The 19,999-nt window shown below is 44.6% G+C and overlaps 1 protein-coding gene across 4 annotated transcripts in view; it reads right to left on the bottom strand.

The window, feature by feature from the left end:
• The window catches only part of Rnf150 (ring finger protein 150), a 98,126-nt gene that overhangs the window by 8,887 nt on the left and 69,240 nt on the right, over positions 1-19,999 (bottom strand). Inside the window, exons 5-8 of one of the 4 annotated variants that reach the window (XM_090356914.1) lie at positions 15,705-15,801; positions 11,063-11,273; positions 9,879-9,905; positions 9,099-9,717 (exon numbers count right to left, since the gene is read on the bottom strand). In XM_090356914.1, coding sequence (XP_090213040.1) covers positions 9,707-9,717; positions 9,879-9,905; positions 11,063-11,273; positions 15,705-15,801 — 346 coding nt within the window. In that variant the 3' untranslated portion in view covers positions 9,099-9,706. Of the gene's footprint in view, positions 1-5,085; positions 5,364-9,098; positions 9,906-11,062; positions 11,274-15,704; positions 15,802-19,999 lie in introns of those variants that run through there. The other 3 variants (XM_090356915.1, XM_090356913.1, XM_090356912.1) reach the window with 3 other exon arrangements.

The raw sequence follows: 19,999 nt of genomic DNA, 5'->3' as shown, positions 1-19,999 counted from the left end.
ATCTAAATTCCATCAGAGCAGGAGAAATTTCAACCCTGCTCAAAATAGATATGGATGACTATTGCACTAAATCACTGACATCTTTAGCAAAATGGCTTTGACGGGTTGGTGGAACAAACTCACAGACTTAACTTCTATGGAGGTGAAATAAACATTTTCACGACTTTCTTCTTTTCCTATTCACTTTTTGGTCTGTGCTGTGAATCTTCCTTAGCAGCCATTTCCATACCCATCCCACATGGATTCTGAATTTTCACGATCTTTTTAAGATATCATGCTGTGCTACCTGCTATGATTACTGACGTTTATTATGAGCCCTCTCTCCTTAACCCCACAGATGTTTAGAACAAATGATCCTAAACATTTATCCAGGATAGAGTTCCTGCCACTGACTGCTGCATAGTGAGATCACCATTCAGCTAGCAGGTTGGGGAAAGTTAAATAGGAGAAAGCCCTAGAAGATGCTTCCTCGTAGAAGACGTTTAATTGGATTAGTTCCAGGAGGATACAATCAAAAGTGCATTTCAAGATCGCTATTTTGGAAAAATCTGCAACCACAAGCATGACCTATGTCCCCAATAGCAGCTACTTTATTATAAATGATCTTACCATACAGTCTTTTCAAGTTTTTTTTCACCCACCTTTCAGATATTTTATATTATTTTTCCACAGAGCAATACCTGATTGACACATTTTCTTTAATATGGGATGCTTTTTGTAATAGTAGTCACCACGATGCAAAATGGTTAAATATCCATAAACCCCCAAGCGGCATATAACTTGCTCATCTGATGCCATGGTGCTGCCTCTCCGTGGACCTGACTAACTCAATTCCATTCATTAACTCACTCGATTCCAAGGCCGAGGCTGTCTTTGGTTTTCTTCCAGTCCCTCTCAGAGAAAACAGCCTGCAGACAGGAGAATGAGCGTTGATCGAACACTTGACAGTTGCTGTAGACACGACTCTTGGAAGCTAAGCCTGGCGCTACACCAGTGGAGGCTGAAGGCCTAATGATGTGTCTCTGATGACAGAACTGTACCTGTGTGAAATGCGCTCTCTGCGTTCTGAGAGCAGAGTTAACCACCACCCTCCAACGAAGACTTCCTACCATCATCCTTGCTGTGCCACAGACCAGGTTCTGTCTGGAAGACCTAGATCTCTCAATTTCCATCAACACACAGGAACTTTACATGTAACCCCGGTGCCATTTATTTATTTATTTATTGCTTTTAGCAATTAATTTTACGACATGAAGACCTGCTTCCACAGTGAAGTTATGCAGAAACCAATTTTAATTCATGTAGCCATCTTCCACTCTTTTGGATCTAGGACTTACACTGGTTCCTTGGATGCCTGAAGTATTTTCTCCACCGAAGCACTTCCTCCTTCTTCTAGGAGACAACTCAGGAGTTACTTTTTAAGCTCAAAATGCAAATCAGAGCCTGCCCTTTTCATCAACAGCATTATGATAAAAAGGCAGTGGCATCCTGTCCGACCCCACATAGCAATTTTGGGTGTTGGTGTCAAATGTCCATCAAGACCACGTAAGGTATGGCAAGATAAAAAAAAAACCTACTTGTATTTTATATGGATATTTGTTTGGTGTTTGGATCCATGTTTGGAAGCTCCAGTGTTCACTTATCTTGGGTACATAGAATGGATCTTCCATGAAGGAGACTCTAACCAACAACCAAACACATGACATTGCACTCAAGCTTATTAGAAAATTCTCAAAGATGAGTCAATAATAAAAAGGTGAAATTAGTGACCATGTTTGTGGACATGGATGCTTGTTTTACACAGTCACAAATGCCTATGCCTGCATAAGTACTGCTTTAGCTAGACAAGCATACCATATGTAACATGGATATGTGACATGTATGTGTACATGTTTTTGTGCAGTTAGGTTCTCATACACACATACATGCATGCATGTAGATGCTGTGGATGCAATGGTATCCTAACACATATGTTTTATCTCCACTTTATAACAAAAAAGATACATTTTGATTCCCCAATTTAATTTTCCAGTTAACTCCTCATCTAACTGTGGTAGTCTTAGTATGATATTATTTTTCCTGAAAACATTCATCCCATTTCTTATTTCACAGTAGAGTTTAGTGTAACCAATGTTTTCACAGTAAAGCAGCTTTGATTAAAGCATATGTCTTTGTGTATAGAAAGGAATAATTGGTTTCAGAAAAAGTTTCAGTGGAACTTTAGTCTACAAACTACTAATTATTCCTTCCTGCTGTGAATATTAGTTACCAGGGAGATACTAGCTGGGTATGTTGTTGGCTAACAGGCATACACACTGTTTTATTGTATGATGTTTCCAGTAGTTTTCTTTAATTAAATGAGATCTAATAGGAAAATTCAAAACACTGATTTCCTCTGGGCCAGCAATCAATGCACCGAAGGAAATGTTACAGCCCTGAGACAGTATAGCTCAAGTGGTAGAGCTCTAGCTTTGACAAAGCCCAAGGACAGGGCTCAGGCCCTGAGTTAAGGTCCAGGACTGGCAAAAAAATATAGCTTCGGGACCTATGTAAGCTATTTCATGTCTAACTGTGTCTTTTCCTTAAGATATTTCATCATGGATATCAAAGTAGCACTTCAAAATATAAACAACAACAACAATCAGGAAAACACAATGCTTCACCTAACCTGAACGCCATCTAACCTGAACAACCACTAAAAAGCCACGAGTAGAAAGGATGTTAATTATGACTTTCTAGAAATTGATTCAAATATGTTGCTGATTGATTGCTGGGCTAGCTAGTAACCCCAGAGGATTCTCTGCAAATGATGCTGTAAGGAAGGTTATTTTACATGAGATCATAGTCATAAAGGATGTAGTTAATAACTCAGGGGCACTCACATGGCCAATTAGCAGAAAGGATGCACAACGATAAGCAAGCATGCACTGTGAGCCAGCACTAATGTAATTTTGGCAAGTGAACAAGAGTGAGCGCGTATCCCCACAGGAAGATGGTTTGGAATCTAGCTTAGAGCTGTCAGGCCTTAGAGAGGTGTAGGTATTTTTATATAAAGAAATTTCAGTTGTACCAGTAAGATGTTTGCTATATATCTGTCCTACATGAATTCTGCCGGGGAGGTAGAAAGGTAGGCTCATGACGGAGATAATATTTATGAGTTACTGAGGGCCAGGCATGAAGCCAGAATCTTTGCACACAGTGAACCTGGGAGGTGGGTTTTATTTTGGCAATTTCAAGGAAACCAGGTGTAGGGAGGTAAGAGAACTGGCTATAGTTACTTTGTATATAGGGCAAGATTTGAGCTCAGATCTACATGGTTCCAAAAAATCACAAGATTGCCCAAACCCTCAGTGACTTCTCTTCTTTTACCACGCATGAATTAGAAGTCACAGGAGCTGTGTCGACATTGAGCTACAATGCCTCACGGATGCCTGCAGTGGTTCCAGGGAATTTTTCTGACCCTGCAAGGATATCTGTAAAAACTGAGTAGAATTAGGCCTCGGAGTCTTTCTCCCAAACAGTTCCCTGTGCTGCCCTTTACCTATCTTTATTGCTTCCAATCCCATTTCTGCTGTGTAGTACAGTATCAATACTGATAAATAATGAATGGTCAGTCCATTTCTACAAAGCATTAGTCTCCCCCCTCCCTCGTGAAGGGGCCAGGTTCAGCATGACTGTCCTTGGCCCCGTGGGGACAGTGGTACACTGTCACTGCAGATGGACTGCCCCGTCTAGATTGAATGGCCTCTGATGACTGCTCATTTCCTTAGAAGACAAAGTACAAGTACCTATTATCACACACTCGGTTTGCCTCAAATTCATCACATTCATTTGGCCAGCTCGGGTTTATTGTGTAGCTGGGAGTCATAAAGTATGCTGGGTTTTACAACATCAAGGAGAAAAGTCCCTCTCAAATCCTTTGAGGACCTATAAACTTAATGTGAAGACAGGCAGTTTCTCAAGAAACTGTCACAGAGGTAATGGCAGGAGAAATAGGAGATTGTGCTTGCAGTAGTGAGACGAGAGCTCAGGGAATGCAGTACATGAGGCAAGTTTGAAGGATTGGCAGAAGCATGAGGGAGAAGCATGCGGTATGGGGCACAGGGCAGGGGTCGGGGCCACAGGTGGCTTGGAGAGGCTTCCCGTGAAGTGTCCAGTAGAAATGGCGCCCCATTAGAAACAAATGAGCACAGGCTCAAGGCTCAATGAGTTGGTGAGGTTTTACTCCAGAGATGACCAAAATGTACTGCATGAATGACAAGCTGGATCTGTCACATCACCTCCCTGTTACTCAGGAAACCCATGGTGTGGCACAGTGGAGGCTGGAGACAGACACAGGAGGAAGGTGAGACCATGGCAAAAGGTAAAAGCGATGGTAAGCTGGTGAATTACAGCCCTGACAGAGGGAGCAGGAACAGCTTGGAAACACTTTTTCTACAGAAAGCAACAGAGGGGAAAGAACACAGGGCTACGGCTACTGACTCGAGGCTATGCTAGGAAGTGACTTCAACTTCAAATGACAATATATCGATCTACCAATATATCACACAAAGGTTGCATGTTAAAAAGAGACAATTATATATATCTATATATATATATATCATGCAGAGATATCAGTTTTTCTTTTTAATGCCCATCCTGTGACTTTAAATCAGGGCTTGCATATCTTTTACCCAATGCTAGCATCCTGCCACTTGAGCCCCGGTGCCACTTCTGGCTTTTTTTTTAACAGTGTGTTGGAGGTAAGAATCTCATAGACTTTGCTGGCTTCAAACCACAATCTCAGTCTCCTCATCCTGAGTAGCTAGGATGACAGGGATAAGCCACCAGCAACTGGCCATTCATTTTAATTTTGATTAAAAAAACACATTTTGCCAAAGATGTTAATATAAAATGTTTATGGAATTATTGGAATATTTTTTATTGTGTCACTACCCTTTCCTATTCTTTGTTTTTGAATTTAATGTTTAAAATAAGACATATTTTTTCAATTCTTATTTAATACTAAAGCATAGTTGATTGGACAAATAATACAATAGTATTTTATCTTTTACTTTAGCTCTTATTCATCTTTTAATCACGTTTAAGAATTAAAGAATCACTATGTCCTATGGGAAATTTCATTGTGACACATGTGCATATATGTGTGTGTGTATCCACATATATACCACAATTAAGATAAAAATATGTTTTCCAAGAATTCTCCTGAAGGAATTCTTTCTTCTCTGCAAGCTCCCCTTTCTCATGCCTCTTTTTTCATGGATGAGTGACTTGCTCCTAATTCTGCAGTAACAGAAATGAGGGTACCGAATTCTGTGCTCTGGATCATCTTGGTTTTCTTGTGGTTGCCACTCTGGGAGGAGCTGCAGGAGGATCAAGGTAATGGGTCAGTCAGGGAAGCGGCAGGAAAGAGATGGGACGGCTCACCCGGGAGAGACGGAGAGCAGTGATGCTGAGGGAGTGTCACAAGGTGCTACTGGGTTAACTGTAGCCCTGGGTGAGGTGGCGGAGCAGCCACTGGCCTCGGGGAGAGGAACCACAGTGGGCCTGGGGAGCTGCTAAGCTGACGACACCTGCCACTCCCGCAAATATGCTTATTTTTGAATTCATCCATCTACTTTGTAGTCACGCAAACCCTGGAAATGGCTGTCAAATGCTGTGAATGTAGTCACGTATCCCAAACGGAAGTGAGATGGTCCTATAAACATTCGCTCTTTCCCTCACCGAGACCAGCTTTCCTGGAAAAGTCCCGACTATATCTCCTCTTTTATTTCCATGCGCAGGCTGGTGTCAGTGAGCCTCGCAGTATTTAAAACTTTTGAACACAGATGCTCCAAACACTTGATCCACCGCTTCCCGGGAGACACGGGATTTAGGAAGCGGCAGTGAATGCGCTTCTGGTCTCATCTGAAGTGAGTGCGTTTTCAGCAGTGAAGACTCTCCAGAGGTTTCTACTGAGTTCCCTGAGTCAGAGAAAGTGGGTCATTTCAGAGACTAAACACAAGTCTCTGAAGGAACTGGCAGAATTCTTTTTTCTTTTCCATAGTTAGTTTGAAGCGTGTGTCCCTGGAGAGCTCTGCTTGGCTGTGGCCGGGACTGTTAGAGCTGACCTAGCTATGGCCCCAGCCATGGGGTGGCAGCTATGTGTGTGAGCTCACGTTGAAGAAGATGGGCGTGTGCACACACATCACCTAGATGGAGAAGCCTAAAATTATTCCAGCTCCAAAGAGCCCAAGACCTCTAGCTTCTTTAAAAAAGGGGAATTAACACCAGCTAAAAATGCCATCTTCAGGCAAAGATCGCCAAGGACTGTGAAGGAACGACTCCATTCTCGCTGCACAGGACTCCCCTGCTTCTTCTCCTGAAGAAGGATGGATGTTGAAGACCTAGGACACATTACCAACCCTCTCACCCTCCATTCCCCTACTGGGGAAAACTCTGGATATGAAGGAAACCTGTGACCCCGCTATCGATAAAGATGACAGAAGAGGAGAGGCAGAAGGCAGTGATGCGGAGCTGAATCCCCCTGCTTGCGGCTGATGGGTGGGGAAGGGATACCTCCCAGCCCCTGTGGAGGAGGCTGGAGGTAGGGGGGACTCAGCCACCCTGGACTCAAACTTCAGAAAGCAGAGTGGGTCTGCTTTAGCCAAGGGCATACATAGGTCTCTTCTCTGTCTATAATAGTAGGTGACTGGCCTGTGAGGTCCTGCTGGACTGGGAGAGGTGATCTGGGAGAGTTTCTATCACTGTGGACAGGTAGGAGAGCAAGCCAGATGGGGGTCCCCATGGGTGCTCCGGTGTGGGCCTGGGGACCACTGGGGACCAGCTGCTCAAAGTGGACAGCTGGATGCATGAGGATCTGTGCACCAGCAGCAGAGATCCCTCCACCCTGAGAAGCAGGGACCAGAGGGAAAGAGCTCTTCAGAAATACAGGCTTGTGCTGCGTCTGTGACTGGGACTCAAGGGGCTCTCAGTTACCTAAGAATAACAGGCGACTCCTGGGCTGCTGAAACTTCCATCCAGCCATGGGAACACATTTCCAATGTCAGTGCAGCAAAATTAAGATGCATTTTGGAGACACCACCAGCCATGTGTGTTCTATACATCAGACACACGACTCTTCCCTCGAGGACCAGAGTTGACAGAAAGTTGGCAAAGGGTTATTTCCCAGAAACCGACACCACCTTTCATTTCACCTAGCCAATGAATTAACAGACTCCATACTATTCCCTGTGAATTTTTTCCCCTCTGGAAAGCTCAGAGACTAGATATGGCCACACACATCTTGTCAGGTGCATTTCATAATGTCCTGGGGGTAGACTTTATATTAACCCTCATTATCTCCATCCCTTGTGCTTCCGGTGGCTTCTTTCCAGTTTGAGGTGGAAGGTAAATGGGACATACCACAGGACCTTGGTAGGGAAAGAAGGAAATGGTTGGTGGATCTAACAACCCCTTGAACAATAAAGGGAAGTTTCTAGTCTCCCCCCCCTCCCCCTTAAGGTGATGTGGAGCGGCTCTGAAGGGCTGTGGGAAGGATAAAGGCTCCCTTAAGGTCTTTCTCTCCCTCCACTCTGGAGTCTCCAAGGACACAGAGCTATTTGTTTAGCTATGTTTCCCTTTGTTCCTAGGAAACTTTTTTCCCTGTAGAAGCAAGCACAGTAATTTTCAGCCAAAGCCGGGGTGTCAGAGGCAAAGTATGCTTTGGCATGATCGGGCCTTCAGATAATGACTGGCATCTGGGATTTCAGAGACACAGCGCTCTGCACTGACATGGAGGAGAAAGCCTGGGATCCAGACTGCCGCACGAGGTTACAGGCACCAGCACATTCAATACATATAAGCAAGGATGCCTCTTCCAAGATGCCTGGATGTTTGCATCTAGCTTGGGTTTTCTTGGATTTGTAATTACTTTTCTTTTCTTTATGGATTTTTTTTTTCCTGTGGGAGATGAAGAAGATTCTTTAATGTCAGATTTCCTCATCTTTCTTCTGAAGGCAATCTGCTTATAGTCTCTCCCTGAAAGTGCTGAAATGTCTTTGATATGCACTGGATCTACAAGCATGTGAGCTCTGTTCACCAGGAAAAGAGGGAGAGGGGAAGAAATGGGAAGGTCAAGTAGGAACTAAGCAAACTCTTTGACAAAATTGCAAAAGCAGGAAACAGGTAAATAAACTGAGAAGTGAGGAAGGCACTGGCACGTTCCCACCCTCCCTCACCCCTCCTCCCGCTTTCATTCTCTGAGCATGCTCAGACTGGGGACCAACAGCTGGGGCTAAAGTCCACCTCCACACCTCCAGTGTTCCCAGCTAATAATGTGGATCAATGACGTTCATCTTTGTGCTGCACTGTATCTCGTGTTGTTACCGTATCTGACTTTGGTACCTGGTATATTGTATATATATTTATTTGCTTACTTGAAATAAGGAAGGGAAGAGAAGAGGAAAACAAGATGATTGGGAGGAGGTGGAAGGAGGGAAAGCAGGAGAAAACATGGGAAGGGGTATCAGTGTTCAAGAAGTAATGTACCCATTACTTGATGAATGTAACTGTAACTCCTCTATACATCACCCTGACAATAAAATACAATTAAAAATGGAAGAAATATAATAAAAATATGCCCATAATCTACAAAAAAGAGGATAAAATGGGGTTGATGCTGTGAGCTAAAATATGAAATAGGCTAGAAGAGTATTTCTTTTGGTAAAGTGAAGATCCAGCTTCAGGCTTATATTAAATAAACTCTAACATATGCCTGCTATGACCTGAACACTGGCTACATTTTATGCCAAAATGGTTTACAGGTGAGGAATCAGATACAGACTATAATTTTCTATTTCATTTTTCTGGCTGTTACCCACGACACACTTACATCAGTTTCATTTGGGATGTTATTTAATCCACACTAAATTAAAGTGCTTTTAGGTTTGTCATCTGCAATTTCCTGAGAGGTATGAAATATGCAGTCACTTCAAAATGAGGAATCTAAGAGATGATACATTATCTCTTCAAAATCAAGCCATTGTTCAATTGCAAGGATAATAATCCAATTTTTATTTTGTTCTTCTTACAGTCTTGAAAAATGCTCATGCCTTGAGTTTTTCTTTTTCTTTTGAACTGCTGATGAAATTCCCACCTAATTCATCAACAGTGAGGGAAGGCATCCAATGCAGGGAAACATCACGAGACCATCCTCTTCTTGAAAGAGAACTTATTATTTGACTTGGGTCACACATTTTTATTCTCCACTCACAATTTCTCATGATCAAAACTAGGAGTTTATACTGGCAATGATAACAATAATAACAATCTTTAAAATTATTGAGATACTAGATGTGTCTTCTCCAGTATGGTTGTGTGATTACTGAAGTGGCCAGTCTAAACCCAAACAGGCCGTAAGCACAAAGTATGTTCTACAGGGTATCAAAAAGGAACAGAAAATATTTTCGATCTATTAGATTAACTAAAGTATAGTACTAAAATGATCTTTAGGCATATGTTTTTAGATTTTGTAGTATGGCACGTATTTACCTGGTATTATATTATTATTAGCATCAGTCTAGACCTGCTACAAAGTCAAGGTGTTAGAAGTTCAAATATCTAATGACCAATGTTTCCATAGTGAGTCCTTGCACCTCTGAAAGTCACGTCCTCTTCAAGTTACCTTCTGGTGAAGTTCTCTGGGGAACATTTGAATTCTATGGGACTATCTCAGTTCTGTTGGAAAAGATGGTCAGGAAATAGGCCACAAAATTAAAAACACCCTGAGCTGCAATATTGTTATCCTGATTGTCTATTTCTTTTTTCTTTTCCTTTCTTTCCTCCCTCCCTCCTTTCATTTCTTCCTATCGTTCAACAATGAAGATTAAAATGCTTACCTTTACTTTTTTGCATAATTTTTAGATCTATAAAAATCACAAAGACATAAAAAATCAGAAGCTAACTTAAAAGGCCACGTCCCAAGATGTTTCATTCTGCTTCTTTATATTTCTAATTTTTCCAAACTGAATAGGTTACATCTATCAAGAGAAATGTACTTTGTTTAAAAATCATATTATCCACCTACTCTTTTAACTTTAAATCTCAGATAATTTGTATGCTGACTTTTCTTAGAACTCCTGAAGCTTTTATCTCTTACTCTATTAAACTAAATAGTAGGTACTTGAGATTTGACCTTCAATCTTCATGCTCATACAGATATTTAATTTTTTCCATGTATTTTTATTGTAATTAATAGAAGGGTTACATTATATTCACCAGATAGAAGGTGCATTACTTCACAAACATTGATACCCTTTCTCATGTCTTGGTCCCCATTTCCCTCCCCCAACCCCACCCCTCATCTTGTTTTCCCTCCTTCCCTATCCGATTTAAAATAACCAAATAAGCATATTTACAGTACAGATATTTAATTTTTTTGATAACTACCATCACACAGAACAGGATTCAGTGGGAGAATGCTCATATCCAAATGGCATTTAAACGCGTAAGACCACCGTGCTAAGTCAATAGGCTGGCACACACACCTGTAGCCCCAGCCACTGGCTAGGCTAACACAGGAGCAATGCTAGAACCCAGAAATTCAGCCCTCTTTGAGAAAAATAATAAAGCAAGCAGAGGTCCCGTTTCTGTGTGAATCCCATGGCAATGTGTACACACACCAGAGGAGCTCTATCTAGCCACAGGCACACGTGAGAGTGCTCAAGTGAACACAGACACAGGCACACAGACACATACACATGGTGAAATGGTCTATCCTGTCCTCCTGAGCCTCTCCAGCTGTCACTTCTTTACTGCTCAGCCAGGCTCCCTCTCCACCTGCTCAGGCAAAGTGGGGAAGGGCAGGAGAATGCCCAGTGCTGTGAGGAGGCCAGAGCGAGGGCCCGGAGGAGCCTGTGTGCAGCCTGTCCTGCTGACTCTGGAATGATCTAGCTTCTAAGGACCAGGTGACTAGGACTTGCAAGCCTGGCAATCATCTACTCATGTGATTAGCCTTTGCTGCCTAGGGCAGGGGTTCCTTTTGGAGCACCCATGAGGCCACAGCCCGTGGGCCCCGACTTACTGTTGGTCGTAAAGATGACTTCTCCTTCTTGGGGTGTGGGGTCTGCATCCTGGACCACCTGCAAGGATCCCACTGTCCGCACTGTAGGGTCCAGGGTGACTGAGCTTTCGTTCACCGTGGTGTCGCTGGCCCCCGTGATCTGATTGGTCGGAGGTCCTCCCAGAGAGCCCTCCAAGTCCGTGGGCAGGTCGTCCATGCAGTCAGCGTGGGGCTGAGGGCAGAAGAAAGCCTGTTCTTATAGCATGCCACTCATGTAGAGATGAACTGTTTCCAGGCTAGTTTGTATCAAGAGAAAATTAACTTTTCTACTGTTTTCTTCCCCAGAGATTTTATTTTTAATAAAGTCTACAATACAGTTTCGTTCACATGAAAAAATAATTTTAACATTCATTTAAAAAGATATTCCCCAAATTCCCTTCCGTAGGCTCTTGTTAGAGAGGGGTCTGGAGTTTTAATTGGGGAAGTAGCAAGATTTCTATGTTTAAATAATTTGGAGGCCAAGCTGTATTTATTTATGAAGGTACTTCCTTCTACCTAGTGTTTACCGCTTAGGATATTGTGAGTTAGCATTTTAGTAACAGCCCCAGGGATTCATTCACTGTTTACAAATACACTGGCGAGAGAAAAGTTGGAGGGGAATGGAATCTGACTCACTGTGAAGTGCTTATTAAAGATACGTCTGTACACACAAACATATACAGAGCACCATGTAAGCCTGCTTTAAAAATAAAAAGGCCGGCTGCATGCCTGGTGCCTCACGCCTGTAATCCTAGCTCCTCTGGAGGCTGAGATCTGAGAATAACAATTCAAAGCTATTGTTCTGTTTAAGCAATGTGAATAGATTTCTCTCTCTTCTACATGTGTTTTTAGTTGTTTTGTCTACCCGAATTCATGAAAACCCATTTTAAAAGGCAATAAAAAAAGGTACATTAAGAATGGCTATGATTTTGTCTTGTTTTGTTTTTGTACTTTGGGCTGAATTTCAGCTTTGTCTTGAAGGATGGTAATTCCATTCATTTCCACTCCTAGCATATGCAGAGCACGTGGGTGGATGGAGGGAAGACAGTCCTGAGCAGACACTGAATGAACATCATGTGTCATATTCAAAATTCGCATGGAGCACAAAGCAGGAGACCCGAGGTGCAGCCCCGTCTCCCAAGCTCTGTCTCCCCTAGACTCTGCTCCTCAGCTGTCAGGCAGAAGTTCCTCAGTCAGCCCGTCCCTTTCTTCTCTCTTTTTTTCTGTTTCTTTTGGAAGGGTGCCAATCCACTAAAACTCAATTTGTCTAAACTCAATTAGCAGAATGACCAACTCACTAAATCTACTATCTTGAGTGACTTTGACATTTGGGCATGAACTTTCTTTCCCCATTATCAGGCTTTCTATCTCCTATTCTTTATCTCAATCTCCATTTTTTTTCTTTTTTTTGCCGGTCCTGGGCTTGGGCTCAGGGCCTGAGCACTGTCCTTAGACTTCCTCAGCTCCTTGCAGAGAAATCCTTATACAAAGAAACGTCTCCGGCTCTTCACATTTGCTTTATATATTTGTCTGATAGCATAGACAGGTCTATGGGTTCTTGGTGGAAAACAACAAAATTAAAAGAAAAAACACAAAAATAATGTGATGGTGCCACTTGGATTGGATTGGAATAATCTTAGTGGGTTATGGTTGCAGCCAAGGTGTCTATAAACCAATGCTATTATTCCAAGGAGAATCAGTGTAAATTAAAAGCAGGATCCTGGAACTGAACGCCTCCGAGACTTGGCAGTACTATCATTTCACAGACGTTTATGAATAATTAAGTCCATGTAAAAGACACAGAAATGAAGGGATCAACAGACACCACTTCCCAGGCTCGTTTCAATGTTCCTTAAATAAAGAGAAATGGTGATCTGAAGGTAGACCTGCAAGCCTACACCCCTGGCCCTGTGGAGGTGCAGGCGAGAGGAGGATGAGTTTGAGACCAGCATAGCTAACATGGCAAGTCCAAGGCCATACTGGGTTATATAGTGAGACCTTGTCTTAAAAAAATGTGAACACCATTTCTTTAAACTGAATTGAAAATTGTGGTAGCGGGAGCCATTTCTAATTAAGAGAGCCTGTCCATGACATGCAGGGTTTTAATGAAGGAACAGAAACCACCTCAGGAGTGTGGTTGGGGCGTGGTGCTCTCCAGAGGCAGAGGCCCCCAATTCCTTCCAAGCTGTGATTTTGTCGTTCTCCAGGGCAAAACAGAAGAGGCAGGCCTGGCGGGCAGAGGGCCGCCACATGCCCGGTGCTTTGTGAGCTACACCCTGGTCCACCTGCTTCAGTTTTCATGGAGGATGTGCTATTCACTGGAGTGAGGGATACAGTCACAATCCTTGGAAAAATCCAAAAGATGGGACTGAGGTGCATTTTCCTCTGAATCAAGTAAAATCCCACCCAGAATGTCCAACGGCTAAAACTCACAATCTCAGTAAGTTGAGAGCAATCCCCACCACCACTCAGGAATTGTATTTTAGCAGCCATTACTAGTCACATGTGTAACTCATCCACAAGTAGCTCCTGGAGAAGTTATACCTACCTCTAGGGGAACAGTCTGGAGTCAGAAACTAGTTAGTCCAAAATGTAAGTGCCATATGGTTGTTTGGTTCAATTATCCTGACCAAAGATGGAGGTTGACACAGAGGCTCGGAAAACATCCTGAGCCACAGCAACTAGGTCACAATGTACCAGTGGCTTCCTTTAATTATGAAGATGCTACAGAGCTTAGAGAGCAAACACACACACACCCCACATTTACCCTCCCCCTTAAAGTATCAGTCACAGTCAGAAGTACACAGAACACAAAGATGGAAGTCTTGTTTTTTGGAAATAATAGTGGTTGACTCAGGACCTTATGCTTGCTAGGCAGGGGCTCTGCTTTACCTCCATCTTCTTTTTCATTGATTATTTTTTTTGTTTTTATTTTTTTTGCCAGTCATGGGCTTGAGCTCAGGGCCTGAGCCCTGTCCTTGGACTTTCTCAAGGCTAGAGCTCTACCACTTGAGCCTCAGCACCACTTTCAGCTTTTTTCTATGTATGTGGTACCCAGGAATCGAACCCGGGTCTTTGTGCATGGTAGGCAAGCACTTTAACCACTAGGCCAAACTCCCGGCCCTTCATTGATTATTTTTGAGGTAGGGTATGCTAGCCTGGGCTGTGATGCTGCTACTTGTGTTTCTCTGGCGCTGCTGAGACCGACAGCTGAGCATCTGTGTACAGCCAGCCACTGTGCACACACAGTGGGACAACAGGTCTGCACCACCAACCTGCCCAGCATGGCATCTCTCCAACTTTTGTGGGTTCTTTTGCCCTGGCTGGCATCAAATTCAGATCGCTGATAACTACCTTCCAGGGAACCAGCATTACAGGCGTGAGCCAACAGGCTTTGCTTGGAGTTTATTTTCTGACACCCGTGCCTGGTAGAAAGGCTAGTTTCTGCTGGCATTTCACATTGGCTATGGTGGATTTTCACCTCCAGTGCACCATGCATTGGCCATACAGGCATGAAAATTTAACGCACTGTCTTTCGGTCTAGCTCAAAGCTATGGTCACATAAGTTGTGTGTGGCAGATCAATCATATAAATCGGCATGTGGTTGGCACAAAGGCAGCTGGCCCATGGCTGAAAAGGCAGCCTGTGCATGGCCTCATTGTCATCAGCTGTGCCATCTGCAGCAGAGTCACTTGGATATTTTTAAGTGGGCTTCTCCAAATGTGATCTGACCCTCCTCCTTCAGTGCCAGCTAGGGACTGCCCACACTCCCTTGAGTCTCTGCCACTGGCAGGAAGGAGAGAGAATAAATGGGCTGTGGGAAGGAGGGGAGGAAGGTGTTTTCTAGAATTTGTTTGTGTGGTTTCTTTTAGGCAGGGCCTTGTATTTGTCTCCCATCTCCCTGCGCAGTGCTTGGACTTGGGGCCCGGCTTGCTCTCTGCCCCAGAGGGTCTGTGTCTCACCACCAGCACTGTGAGTGGGATTCTCTTGACATGGTTCTGGAAAAACCTTTCCCTGGAGCATCTAGCCAGTTGGCAGAGCTCCCCCTGCCCGGAAGGAAAGACTAAACCTTAGAAAACACGGAACTGCAGGATCACCTCTATGGGAGAGCTAGAATGAACAGTTCTGGCTTTACTTTCCTATTCCATCAAGATCTCTGTAGAGACCTGGGTTTGTCCCTAACTTTGGGCTCAGCTCTCAGCTACTGTCCTCTCTCTCCAACACTAGGGGCAGGGGGATGGCCTTCCCTGTCAGAGCTGGGGGCTCACGAGGCAAGAGGAGCAATGATTACACAAATCTTGTTGAGGATTAAGTAGGGAGATGGTTAAAGAAGTGGCCAATGGCACACTGCGTGTCCTCCCTCACCTGCTGTCCCAGTCCCCCTGGAGGGGCCCCCTGGAGCTGTCCAGTGCCGCCCTGACTCACACAAATGCAATGACACGGCAACGTATCATGATATCCCTAGGCTGAGAAAACACAATGCTCCCAACACGAGTTCTCTGGAGGCCTCGTTGGATGCGCAGCTGCTGCTGTGCACAGAAAAATCCAGGGAAGAGGTTTGAGCCTGCTTCGGTGTAAACATGGAAAGACAGACATGACGGGCCGTCGGCTGTGCTGTGCTTACCGGGATCCCTAGGGCTTTAAGAATGTTCATCTTGCACATGGGACAGGTGCGATGGTCTAGAAGCCAGGGGTCCACACAGGACTTGTGGAAAAGATGCCTGAAATGAGAACCATACATCTTAGAGGGCTGGTACGTGCAGACTCTCCCTAAGTTCCCTGCAGCCCAGCCATGTGTCCAGGGTCACGGAACTGTTCAGTGGCAGGGTCAAGATGAAGCCTCTAGCACCTGTGTCCTGGGTTGAAGTCTTTGCCACCATGGATTGTGGCAGTGAGTCAGCCAAAATCTGCCTGGATCCCTAGGATTTGCAATTCACTGCCTCTTCCAAGTTTTAGGAAACAGAATGAACGCCGAAATGGAGAGTTTTCTCTAGTTCCCCACCAGAAGAACACTTAATGGCAAGAAGGCAAGTGGGGATACTTGTACAAGGTCTGGCAGGAGGATTCCACTGAGGCCATTTTGCAAGAACCCCTAGTTCCTTTTGCTATAAAATCTGAAGACAGCTAGCAGGCAAAGGCCGAGAGCTGCTTGTATTTTGGGCTCTAGCACAAAAGGGCAGAGGGGCACGGGAGCATTTCTCAATACAAAGAACCTTTCACGTTGCTCTGCCTGTCAAAGCAGCAGCCAGCGAGAAAGACTCCCTGCTGTCTGCACAGTGAGCAGGCCCACCTTTAGCAACATGCTCGCCTGCACTGTTGGTCTCAAGAGCCTTCCTCTCACAAGCAGGTGAAAGGGGAAGCAGCAAGGGGGAGCCCCAACTTTCATCTCTGCTTAGAAGACACATCACGAGCTGCCCCAGCTGGAAGTTTCTCTTCTTACTCTGAGACTTTGGATCCCAGGCAGACATGTCCAGAGTTTCCCATAGCTAGCTAGGGGTACAAAGACAGAGTACTTCTGTTTTCCTCATGAGGGCTTCCTCGGCCCATTCCATCCATTCCCCACTCTCCGCTCCACAGGGCACTGGGTTTCTGATATCCCCACCTGCTCTCCATTTTTCATCCTCTGTTCTAACAGTTCCGAAGAGCTCCATTTGCTCTGTGTTTGAGGGCTCCGAGCTCAAATGTTTAAAAAGAATCTCCCGAATCAGGGAAGAGTTCGGTTAAACTGAACTTTGGAAGAATTCACAAGCCAAGGATGGGTGAGCTGTGAATGGGACTAGACCAGACTGGGGTTTAGAAAAAGGAGAGCAAGCAAGCATGCTAGCCAATGGTGTTTCCAGGCTACTGTTCCAGACGCCATCAAGTGGCATATGCCAAAGACTGTGCTCCACACCCAGAATTATACGACGGTGGCCTGGCTCCTTCCCTTGGGTTAGGGGAACAGGCGAGGCAGACACGAATCAAACAATAGCTAAACAGATGACAGTGGTATGACAGAACAGGGAGTGCGTGCTGGGACTCGTAACCGAGAGCACACAGAAGCTCAGGTTTTGCAGCGGAAGGGGCATGGCTGAGACACACGGGCTCTGTGGACATGGTGAGCAAGAAGGTTCTGGGCAGAATAACTGCACAGCAGCGCTGAGCTGGGCACCTGGCGGAGACCCCAGTCCCTGTGCAGCAGGATGCAGAAGTGACAAGCAGGCTATTGTTACAATACCGACCTCCCCAGGTCAGGCTCTGCTTCCCAGAAATAGGTTCCTTAGACAAACTTGCTCACCAGCTGGTGATGATTCTGAGAAGCTAAACGTTCTGGTCCCTCTGATTCCACCCAGGAGGCAGGTGGCTCATGTGTGATGTCTGTACAAGGACAGAGCCATGCTGGTGACAGGATCAACTGTTAGCTATTTTAAGACTTAGGTAGAGTCACTTCATGTCCTCACATCTCAGTTGGCACGCCTGCGTAACGGGGACGCGTGGACTCGAGCAGAGAAGGCTTTCCTGGAGCCTCCGTCCACAGGAGCCATGACTGTCCTGTTGCCTGACCTCTGTGTTTCCGTAGGTCTCCTCAGCAATGCACAGAGCTGTTGGCACACACACGCATCTAGCCCTGGGCACGCAGGTGTAGCTTATACCCACAACTGGTGGGCTTTGAGCAAAGGAGATTATTCAGAATAATCTAAGTAGATCTGATCCAAATTGTTTGGAAGATTTTTCAGAGTAAAGGCGAGGTTTACCTGTGAAGAAATTCTGCCTTGTGATGGTGGCATTCACGCTGCCTGAGGGTCACAGGCCATAGGTGTGCCCCGAGGACATCAAACCTGCAAGTCCTGATGGGAAGCCATTCTCAAAATATCTCTCTGTGCATCTCCCAGTCTCCATTTCTCTAGGGAGCCCTGTCCTCTTTCAATAGGCGTGTGAGCTCAATAGGAACAAAACCGTCTTCAGTTCCTGGCCACATTCCGGAACCTACAATAGTTTCTGGCCTACGCTGATGCTCAAGGGACACTGGCAGTGTGATGGGACATGAACCATTCTCCCCTTCTCCACCTGGTCACCAGCTCAGACTCGCTTGTTCTTCCTGTGCCTCTGTCATATTCATCCTGTTGTTTCCTTCCTCAATATGCCATCTTGCTCATCCGCATTATCTTCCAGGCTCTGTTATTGCAGTAATATTGAAACCTCACTCCACACCGCCAGGCCTTTTCCTGTTCTCTTCATCCCATTCAGGGTTGCCAGATTTATCTTCTTAAAATAGAGCGCTAGTGACATCACTCCCTTGTTGCATTCTGTCCTATGCTAGAAACTGGGTACAAAGAGGAAAAAGACAAGTTTCCTTCCTTTAAGGCCAAGACCCCTGAGACCCACACTCCAGGACTTTTCAGTCTTAAGCGAGTGTCTTTCGCTTTTTCTGAGACGTCATGACTCACTGATGGAATTCCATCTGATGAGGAAAAGCAGGCACCTGCTGTACCTGCTGTTCATGACTGTAATCCCAGAAATCAGGAGGACTGAGTTCAAGACCAGCATATGCTTTAGGGCTTTGATACACTGTCTCAAAAAATTAAAAACAAAAGTAATCCCTCCCTTGACAACATCTGGGGGATTAAGCTAAATTGTAAACTTAATTAACTGTATTACTACCACAGCTGTATCTCAATACTAGACATTACATGATTATTACAATCACTACACTTTAAGTAGAACCTTTCTAACCATGAAAGCAAATGATTGCAAACTAAAAAAATCTTAGAGAGCTAAAAGCAGAAAAGTGATGAACTGATCTCTATATAGAGAGCAATCATGCATATTATTAAGTAAAATTCACTTTTCTAGCACCATCTTTCTTGTGCTAAACATTAAAACTATATCCTTATAACTGTGACCATAAAGCAGTTTTTTTCTGTCTTAAGTGCAAAGAAAAATAACAGTGGTGGGAAGACTAACACATAGAGAAGGAATATAGAATTTAAGTACACCAATTATTAAGGAAACATCTTAAAAGGCAAAGTCAATCAGAGCTCATCTTGGTTGTGGAATTCATAGCAGCATCCAATATTTTACCACACAGTATGAGAAAGGAAGTGTAGAGGAGCTCCAAGACAAGAAATTCTGCCTTTGAAAGATCCTGGCGTATTGGAACTGCCACAGAAGGGGAAGAGAAACTGGTTTCCTCCCTACTTATCAAAGCGAAGCAAACATTTTATAGTAAGAGCTTCAAACACCTTTAAGAGAAGATGTAGAAAAGCTTCATGATGCTGCTGAGAGGACTGCAACTAATCAGGTCTCAGATTTCTTTTAGGAGTAATGACAAACCAAAATAAAAAATGTTTCTACCTCTGTTGACTCTTGCTCTCTGTTGTTCTTTTACCCTGACACAGGAAGACCCCCCCCTCAGTTAGCTACATTTCTTCCCCTACCCTTTCAATCTTGCTCACTTTTTTTTTTGTGTGTGTGTGGGGGGGTGGGTCATGGTGCTTGACCTCTGGGCCTGGGCGCTGTCCCTGAGCTCTTCAGCTCAAGGCTACCACCCTACCTCTTGAGCCAAAGCCTCACTTCCTGTTTTGTAGTGATTAACTGGGGGAAGAGTCTTATGTTCTTTAGTGCCCGGGGCTGGCTTTGAACTGTGATCCTCAGATCTCAGCCTCTTGAGTAGCTAGGATTACAGGCGTGAGCCATCATGCCCCATTGTCTTGCTCACTTTTGCAGGCTTGTTCAATGCTCCAGTCCTGGAGTTGGGACTGGATACTGTGATCGAGGCCAGATCTAGGCACCAGCACACCAGCTGCTGGGCGGAAAAGGGTGTGAATGGGTTGAGCGGTAGTGTTCAGGTCTCCCGTACAGACAGTGCTGGCACTGGTGAGAGGCCAGTACCACTTTTGTGCCTGTACTGATGAAGTAAGGTATGTGACCACCTGTTCC

Source organism: Megascapheus bottae, chromosome 23 (assembly GCF_031878675.1).
Source record: "Megascapheus bottae isolate mThoBot1 chromosome 23, mThoBot2.hap1, whole genome shotgun sequence".
Lineage (NCBI taxonomy): Eukaryota > Metazoa > Chordata > Mammalia > Rodentia > Geomyidae > Megascapheus > Megascapheus bottae.
This window is presented reverse-complemented; position numbering and strand designations above follow the sequence as displayed.